General features: G+C 43.6%; 1 protein-coding gene across 1 annotated transcript; it reads left to right on the top strand.

Annotated features, from left to right (window-relative positions):
• The first annotated feature begins 333 nt into the window (after nt 1-333).
• Nucleotides 334-2,374, top strand: cebp1 (CCAAT/enhancer binding protein (C/EBP) 1). Its single transcript, XM_080794213.1, has 3 exons — nt 334-414; nt 1,423-1,716; nt 1,986-2,374. Exons 1-3 carry the CDS (start codon nt 412-414, stop codon nt 2,310-2,312), a joined length of 624 nt encoding a protein of 207 aa, XP_080650339.1. The 5' UTR covers nt 334-411; the 3' UTR covers nt 2,313-2,374.
• Nucleotides 2,375-10,250: the final 7,876 nt, after the last annotated feature.

The raw sequence follows: 10,250 nt of genomic DNA, 5'->3' as shown, positions 1-10,250 counted from the left end.
TCCCTCAAATGCACAGTTTGGATCGAGGGACCCCCGAACAATATCTGTGTGTGTTATTAAAATGTTTCGGAAACATTCCAAAACGTTTAACCTAATGTTGAACCGGGGGGCATAACACCTGGGGGTCGGTGTGTCGTGACTCGTGTGCGTGTGCGTGTGCGCGCGTGCGTGTGTGTGTGTGTGTGTGTGTGTGTGTGTGTGTGTGTGTGTGTGTGTGTGTGTGTGTGTTCCCACTGGTCGAGGAAGTGATGATGGCATATAAATAGGGTTCATGAGCATCACAGAGTAGTCTACCTGTCTCACTCTTTCTCCTCAGCTCATTTCAAGTCAGCCACCAGATAGAGGAACTTGGAGGAACATTCAGTAGCTGCTACTGTTATTTAGTTGGTAGTGCACAGAAGGGAAGTCATCATGGTAAGTCAATTCAGAATATTTTTTTATTTATCTAATATTGCAATATCTACAGTAGCCTATAGCGTATCAATTTAACTGCAACATAATGTAATCTACAGGTCAATTTGGTATAGGCTATTATTGCACTTATGGGTTTGACATCACTACATCATATATTAATTACACATTAGGAAATATTTGGAAAGAAAAAAGTACAGTTGTTATTGTATTACATTTGATCACTGTTTTTTACCACTGTTTTTTAGATGAAACCCAAGGAATTGTACTTTCTTATACATTTCATAGCAGCATCTCTGCTATGAAAGGTCACATAGTGCTAAAGTCAGATTCAAAGCCACATTAAGATCTTTATCTTTCTCAAGTATATTGTTGCTGTTTGGCAGAAAGCCTATATGTCCGAAACCGTTACTTTTCAGGAAATGGAAAAAACAATGCAGTACATTTCATTGGTTAAAAAATATTTATAAATCTCACAGACTTTACCACTTTCTGCCTGGTGTCCCTTTTTTGCACCATGTGTTAAAATATAGGTTCTCAATACTATAGGGTTCTTCAAGTTCTTGCACATTTATTTTAATGAAAGCAATTAACCACATGAACTCTAGCGTCTGGATTCTGGGCATATATGTCATAAATAGGTGAACATTCAGCCAAAAAAAACGTGAATTGTCTGTGAAAATGGCCGGTCTACAAGCCTGCAACGCGTCACGGCCTGGCGCTTGTGACCTTGTAGAATGTAGATCGGCTATTTCTGGCAAAGAGATTTGGTGTAGAGTGAAAAAAGGAAAGGGACATGAACTGAACTGAACTGTTTTATTAGTGGTGTTTTTAGTATTTTAGTATTTTGTTCAATCATGCATTTTATGTATTGCTGTTTGAATGACTAATGCTATCTATCTATCTTAAGTATAGACTCCCAGGGGGGGGGCTACTCATTGGCCTGGGTCATTGGTATAGGTCTAGTGGTTAGTGGAGATCTTGATTGTGATTCTTATCTGAACCACACAGATGATGTCTGACACCAGGACGTCCACGGTCATCCAGGAATGGAACAGCACCTATCAAGGGCAAGTTCACAACCAGGGCCTGAACCCTATCTCCTCCAACCCAGCCAGTCAGATGACACAGATGGACATGATGTCATACAGCCAGTCTCAAGGACTGGTCAGAGGTGGCGGAGACAGAATGGCCGAACAGCACATGACGGGACTATCGTATCTGTCCTACGGACCATCTTGCCTGAGTAACACAATGGGCCCAGGGAGCATCAACCATCACCAGAACCAGCTCGCGGCCCAGCAGGTGTGTGTGCATGTGTGTTTTTTGTCTACTTAGAAAGAGAGAAAAGAGAGATAGAGCATGAAAGCAACAGGCTTAATTGCCATCTATACTACGAAGTTGGCCATGAATAATGATTCCTCACTCACACACACTTTTTCTTATTGGTCGGATCTGATGGACACACTGCAGGGGATTTCCTGTGTGTGTGTGTGTGTGTGTGTGTGTGTGTGTGTGTGTGTGTGTGTGCTTCGTGGTGAATAAACCTAATTTCTGTACATTTCCGACTCCAGGAGTTCTCTCAGTTCGCCCTCCCGTCGCCCCCCATGCCTCTGCGCGCCCAGGTGACAAAGAGGACGCTCAGCAAGGACAGCATGGAGTACCGCATGCGACGGGAGAGGAACAACGTGGCCGTGAGAAAGAGCCGGGACAAGGCCCGCCGGCGCATCGTGCTGACCCAGCAGAGGGCCACGCAGCTCCAGGAGGACAACCAGAGGCTGCAGATGCGAATAGGGCAGCTAACGCAGGAGCTGGACACTCTCAAACACATCCTGTCGCAGCGCCACGGCCACGTACAGGTCAAGGAAGACAGAGCCACCGGGGACACTGGCTGCTGCTGAGCCCAACCCATTCAGGCCTGAAGTCAACAAAAAAATTCTGAAAGATTTGAGGCACATTTTCACGATTTTTCAAGCTATGAGCTTGTAGATCTGCTATTTTTCAATAGCTAAATTATAACATACGGTAATGTATGTAACCACCAAAATGGGTTCTTCCCGCTCAAAATGGGTTAACCACTTACACCCTGGACCTGAGTTCGTTCTGTTTTCGTTCTCCACCAACTGTCTTTAGCCCAAAATAGTCAATATACGAGCTCTCAGCGCGTCCTGTTGTGACACGCTGTGAGCTTGTAGATCAGATTTTTGGCAGATGTTCTCGCCCCCCAGAATAGGGATGCTATAGGGTTCAAGTGATTAATGGCAGTATAGTGCCATGACTGAAACGCCACCCATGTATGGTAATGTCTGTATGTCCTGTACGTCCATGTATGTCCTCAGATGACATTTAAACAAGAGTTTTTATTTTTCTTCTCTCATGTATAGTATATTTCACTGGTGAAGTACTGTAAAATAAATGGTTTGCATATTCTCAGAAGACGAATTGGAAACAGTAGGTGAAAAACTAATTTGAACTCTTGTTCAGAAAATGTACGTATGCATTTAAATCGTTATTTATTTTGGGCCCACATTGAATCATCCTAGATAGATGACATGCTGGATCAGTGTATATGTTCATGTAACAAATACAGATTTTATATGCCAAATGGGGAAACAAAAGTATGTGATTTCTTTGCCTAATTTATTATTGGGTGAGATTGACAAAAGATGCCACCCTTATCTACACGCCTTGTCATTGTAAGACATTATTGTAAGAGTTGCTCAATAAGGATTGCACAATAGCCTGTCTGTGGTTTGGCAAGGATTGTGTGATTATGCATCTATGTGCCTTTATCTATCTAACACTGTCACTTGTTACTAAATGTGGAATTACTTGAAATATTATGCAGTTTAGCTTTCAATGATTTTGTTATGAATATATTCTTTGTGGTGTTATGGTGTGTTATGCCAGTGTTGTCATGTTGGAGATTGTTTTCCATTGTTTTCTTTAATAAATACTACATATTGTAACCTACTTGTACCAACTTTATTCCTGTTATCTCACCGACACAAGGGTATCTATGTAGTTACCTAAGATAAGATAAGATAAGACCTTAATTGATCCTGCTGGGAGAAATCATTCGCTAATGACAGAGGTAGTAAATTACTTACAGGGCAAAGAAAAAAAGTACTACTGTAGATACAGCATTGATGGAAAGACATCACAGTCAAAGCAACACCATCACTAAAGTGGCCAAGAAATATGATATAGTATGAAACACAAATTTACAACACTATACACCCTCATCAGTGCTGTCTAGCATAACGCAAGACAAAGTAAAGTAGGCTACAAGAGAACACACAAACATACTGAAATGTTTGTTTTCCCAAGAAATTTGTCAGCTGAGAGAGATGAGCGACCATTGTGTGCTTTGAATTTACACCTTCATAACACAAAGGACTGTCTAAGTCTAGAACTGTTTAGTGATGAATAGCCTTTGGGTTGCCCTAAAACAGCCACATGACGAATGACAGAATTTAGCCTTTCATTATAGCATACTGATTCTTTGAAAGCCAAGACTATAGAATTATTTTTTTGTTGATAGAATAAAGGTGGAAAATATTATAAAACAGAAAATGTATGGTCTTTTTCTCTTCCTTTTACCTAATGATTAATACATTCAAATCACAAGTCAAATTTGTCTGTAGTCTTTCTCCATTGTACTCCTCACCAGGTGGTACCCCGACCATATTCTACATCATAAGTTGGCATTGTAACCTACTTGTACCAACTTTATTCCTGTTATCTCACAGACACAAGGGCATCTATGTAGTTACCTAAGATAAGATAAGATAAGACCTTAATTGATACTGCTGGGAGAAATCATTCGCTAATGACAGAGGTAGTAAATTACTTACAGGGCAAAGAAAAAAAGTACTACTGTAGATACAGCATTGATGGAAAGACATCACAGTCAAAGCAACACCATCACTAAAGTGGCCAAGAAATATGATATAGTATGAAACACAAATTTACAACACTATACACCCTCATCAGTGCTGTCTAGCATAACGCAAGACAAAGTAAAGTAGGCTACAAGAGAACACACAAACATACTGAAATGTTTGTTTTCCCAAGAAATTTGTCAGCTGAGAGAGATGAGCGACCATTGTGTGCTTTGAATTTACACCTTCATAACACAAAGGACTGTCTAAGTCTAGAACTGTTTAGTGATGAATAGCCTTTTTGGGTTGCCCTAAAACAGCCACATGACGAATGACAGAATTTAGCCTTTCATTATAGCATACTGATTCTTTGAAAGCCAAGACAAGATTTTTTTGTTGATAGAATAAAGGTGGAAAATATTATAAAACAGAAAATGTATGGTCTTTTTCTCTTCCTTTTACCTAATGATTAATACATTCAAATCACAAGTCAAATTTGTCTGTAGTCTTTCTCCATTGTACTCCTCACCAGGTGGTACCCCGACCATATTCTACATCATAAGTTGGCTAGCCACAGAAACGGACATCGTGCCATGGACCGTTGGGCACCCACGGTTTCCCTTTTTGTGGGATATGTTAGATTTCAACACAGCATATGGACAAAGTCAAATATGAAGACTTCAGAGATAGTATCAGTATTTAGGCCTGCCAGGGCCTTCCTGTGGCTGTGCTGGCAGTAAGGGGGACACAGAGATAGGGACATAGAGAGGGGGACAGGGGGGAGAGGAGGGAACGTCATATCGTCGCTGTCAGACAGAAACCATCTATCATCTTTTCATTTTGTTTGCACAAAAAATAAAGGGAAGCTCCACACACTCAGATCTGCGCACAATCAATGTATTTATTTAGCAAGCTTTCACTTGCAATTTCAAGGTCTACTGACCTTCTTCAGGCATCCTTCCTTGTTTGCACAAATGTATAAACATAAACATTTATAAACATCAATACTCTCTTGCAACAGCTGAGAATATAATGATAGTTACTTATATAATGGCATTATTTGAATTATAATCTTTAAATAGAACAAAACCATAATAGATGACAAATGAGACAAAACCATCCTGTATATCTAAGCTAAAACATGGATGTAGTCACAGTGTCTATGCATCTCTCTCTCTATGAGAAGAAAGAGCTAATTCTGTGTAGTAGCTGTACCTTGATGATTACGTCACACATTTCCCCTGTCTCTGATATCAGCTTAATTAATTTGAAACTGTTCTCTAACGACATACAGCATGGCTCAATGGCACAAAAACAAAACAGATTTCGTGTTTTCGACACGAATGCATTTATATGTTCTCTTGTGTGACCATGTCTGTTGAAATGCCCCACGATGTTTTGTGGGGCAATCTGCGGCCCCAGGACTGCGACATCTCCACAGAGTGAAGAAAGACAGTATTTCACCTTGTCCCCACCAAGTTACACAACGACATTCACACAACGTAGTTCCACTCCTGTACTAACAGTCATAATTAGCATATGTATGCACATTGCACACACTGCGTGTGTGTGCGTATGTGCGTGCGTGCGTGTGTGTGAAAGAGAGAGAGAGAGAGAGAGGGGGAGAGAGAAAAAGAGAGACAGACAAACAGACAGACAGAAAGTATGCTAATATCCAACAAGGTACCATCAAAGTTTAGCAAACACAGACCTGTTATTAGGCTAATTCATTATTATTATTCCCTCCTAACCATTAACGTGGTAGTTACTTTTACATTTTCCGTTAGTGGCCATGAGAAACTCAATTGCAGCTGCTCCGTCATAAGCACAGTACGTAATAAATTGTGCTACCATGCACTGTGGCAATTGAATGGCTCTTACTGAGAAAAGGGTAGAACATTATTAGACATTGTCTTCCCTCACTCACACACACAGTATGTTATTAATCAGAACCCTATGATTTGAATTAGGTGAAAAGCAGGCTTCAAAATGGGTCTGTATAACCAATGAGTCACGTGCCAGGTCTCTTCGTCTATGATCAGAAGTTCAGAACCAGTATCCATTCTGTTCTTTCACATAGCTATGTATAAAATGAAACGCCTTAAACCCTATATACTGCGTCGTCTGGTGTCAGGTCCTTTGGTGTGTGTAATAGGATGCTGCAGATGTTCTATCAGTCTGCAATGGCCAGTGTTCTCTTCTTTGCGATTGCCTGCTATGGGGATTCATTATGATCAGCACAGGCTCGTACATACTCCAGTTTTAGATCATAAGTTATCACCTTCACCTCAAACTGGAGTATGGCGACTGCATGAGGACGGCTGGCTCTGTCGTTGGGGCAACGTTGGACGCGGTGGAGGATGTGGCAACTGTGTACTGAGGAAGCTGGAGGTCATCATCAGGGCCAACCACTCCCACCTTCTCCACATGGAGATTGAACAGCAAGTGAGCGATAGCCTTAGGAATGACTTACACTATTCATTCTCTTCCCTCACACAGATCAGAACCACTGAACCAGTATCCCTCTACTCACAGTCTGTCACGGAAAGTTAGTCAAACAAGTCTACACAATGGAGCTTATGACTTCACAATTACAAATAAGGAAGGAGACTTTTATGGAAAGGTGGACTCCAATTATACTGTACTTATTATTAATTATTAATGAACATTTGATACAACATGTCATGTATGGAACCAAATCAGTTTGGTTCCATACATTAGTACACTCTCAGAGTTATGGGGTCTGTCATGGGGCAACCCGTGACCTATACACAGGACAATGTACACTTCTAACTACACAACAGCTTCCATTTGGCTATAACTTTACCAGCCGGCATCTGTTTATTGATAAATGGTGAATTTATATAGCGCTTTTATCTAAATAGATACTGATCGAAATGAGGACGATTGCTTAAGGAAACACATAAAAACACTGCAGTGTATTATAGCCTACAGAATATTCTGTCTTTCTGTCTTTCTGTCTGTCTGTGCGTGCCGTAAACATGGAGTGCTGTCCATTTACTGTAAAAAGCCGACTGGGACTGGTTTATGAATGGAACACATTGATAAAGGTCCCCCCTGCTGATTTTCCAATTGCTGCGGATGACAGTGTAAAGGAAAACCAAATTAAATATGCAAGAATCCCAATTACTCCGCCCATTCGCATCAAGTCTACCGAAGTATTAGGTGGGAATGTGACCTTAGTTGGAGTTTGGAAGTACTCGTTTTTAGAGAATTTCTTGACAGAAACAAACGCAGAAACAAACGCTTGGCAGATTGAAAGAGCTTGGCCTAGAGCTGCAATGTTGGTGAGTTTTAATACAAGCAGATTGCAAAAGCAAATTGGATGAATAGGGAGTCAATGGAGGGTATTGCAACTCTAGATTCATCCCATTATATCTAGAGTTGCAAATTACCCCATAATGTGGTGAAACTACCCCATAATCACTGCTGCCACAACACTGATAGTGGCATTAATCATGGGTGGGGTGCTGAGTCATACAGCACGTTCAGCTCTGTGGGCTCTGACCACCGCGTGGTCTCCATGAGGGTGCGACTGAGCCTCAGGGTCCCCAAGCCAAGCCCTAAAATCCGCTATGACTGGAAGGCATTCTCAACAGACCCTGGCCTGCAAGCCAGGTACACAGAGGAGGTCACAAGGCGCTTTCAGCTGCTGGATGAGGGTGAGGAGCCCAACAATGAATACAGGCGCTTCGTTGTCGCAAATGAGGAGGCAACCAGGCTGTGTGTGCCCGTTCTGGTTAAATCCAGAACCACCCTGTCCAGGCACCCGGAGGTCGTGGTGGCACGAGGAAGGGTGGAGGAAGCACGGCTTGGCTTTGCGCGAGAGCCAACTGCGGAGAGACGTGGGCGACTGAATGAAGCCAAACAGCTTCTATTCAGAACCTACGATAACATCAAAGGGGAGGAACTCATGGAGAGGGTGCATAGAGTCCAGGAAGCGCAAGGTGAGAGGCAGTACGGTGAGGCCTGGAAGGTCATTAACGAAATGACTGGACGGAAGAGGACCAAGGAGGGACAGGTGGAGGGGCTCAGCCCTGAGGAAAGGGTGAACACCTGGTTCAACCATTTCCAAAGGTTGCTGGGAACAACAGTTGAGGGAGAGGAGGAAGACATACCACTATTACTCCAGAACCTCGACATCAATGATGGCCCCTTCACGGTCAGTGAGTTAGCCAGGGCGAAAGCCACACTGAGAGTGGGCAAAAGTGCTGGGCCGGACGGCATACCTCCAGAAGTGGTAAAGAACTGCGGCTTTGACAGCGTCATCCTACAGTTTTGTAACCTTGCCTTGCTAAACAACAAGCAGCCTGACATTTGGTCTCTGTCCAACATCATCCCTGTGCCTAAGGCTGGGGACCTCTCGAAGCCAGACAACTACCGAGGCATCAGCCTGACATGCATCTCCGCAAAGGTCTACAACCGTATGATCCTGAACCGGATAAGGCATGCCATCGACCCTCATCTGAGGGAGAACCAAAACGGTTTTCGAGAAGGGAGAACTACCGTGGCCCAGATCTTGGCCCTAAGGAGAATCATTGAGGAGGTCAAAAGGAACAACCTGACTGCCGTGTTGTGTTTTATCGACTTCAAAAAAGCATTTGACTCAATACACAGAGGAACGATGATGAAGATCCTTAAGGCCTACGGTGTCCCTCCCAACTTACTCCGGGCAATAGAAACCATGTACGCAGAAACAAGGGCCAAGGTGTTGACTCCAGATGGCAACAGTGAGGAGTTTAACATCGTGGCTGGAGTACTGCAAGGAGACACCCTAGCGCCCTTCCTCTTCGTCATAGTCCTGGACTACGCGTTGAGGAAGGCCATCAATGGACGAGAGCAGGACCTTGGCCTCACCATAACACCAAGGAGGTCGAGGCGACACCCAACAGTAGTCCTGACAGACTTGGACTACGCGGACGACATCAGCCTGCTCTCTGACCACGTGGAACAAGCGCAGGAGCTCCTGACCAGAGTGGAGTCAGAATGTGCCAAGGTTGGCCTCCGGCTGAATGCCAAGAAAACTCAAGTCATCACTTATAACATCCCATCAGAGCATCCACCTCTAACAACAACAGAAGGCACTGCTTTGAAGGAAGTCAATGACTTCAAGTACCTGGGCTCATGGGTCAACTCCACCGAACAAGACCTGAAAGTGAGGAAGGCCCTTGCATGGAGGGCCCTAAACGGCATGGCCAGTGTATGGAACTCCAACCTCCCCCGTCAAACCAAACTAAGCTTCTTCTACGCAACGGTAGAGTCCGTTCTCCTATATGGCAGTGAATGCTGGACCTTGAAGCCAACCCTGCAGAAGTCTCTCGATGGGTGCTACACCAGAATGTTGCGGGCAGTACTCAACATCAATAAGAGCACACATGTTACAAACACAACTCTGTATGATGGAATGCCAAGGGTGACCCAGAAAATAGCAGCCAGGAGAATGAGACTAGCAGGACACTGCCAAAGACACCAAGAGCTGCCAGCCAGTAAACTAGTGCTGTGGGAACCAACACACGGGCACCGATCACGAGGACGTCCAACGCTAACATACGTGGATGTACTCAAGAACGACGCAGGAGCACAAAGTACCAACGAACTGGCCAGATGTATGGAGAACCGGGATGACTGGAAACGACGATGGAGGGCTCGTCTGAGGACGACCTAGAGGGGTCACTCACCTCATTGGTGCTGGCATTCCTCTCTAGATTGGAGGGTGCCAACTGCCAAGTATAGAGGATATGCGTGTGACATCATCGTACCTGGAAGTTATGCGGGAACGGCCACTGAGTGGCAAAAAACTACTTTCTGGCCTTGACAGCCCCATTCATCCAAACAGAAAAGTCCTGTCTGATTGCATTAAACTATGTTAAACTCACCAACATTGCAGCTGTACGAAAAGCTTGAATTATCCTCATTCTATCTGCAAAGTTTTTC

Source organism: Protomyctophum bolini (genome assembly GCF_963924005.1).
Source record: "Protomyctophum bolini genome assembly, chromosome: 21".
In the NCBI taxonomy this organism is placed as follows: domain Eukaryota; kingdom Metazoa; phylum Chordata; class Actinopteri; order Myctophiformes; family Myctophidae; genus Protomyctophum; species Protomyctophum bolini.
Note: the sequence above shows the minus strand (reverse complement) of the source record. Positions and strands in the feature narration are given on the sequence as shown.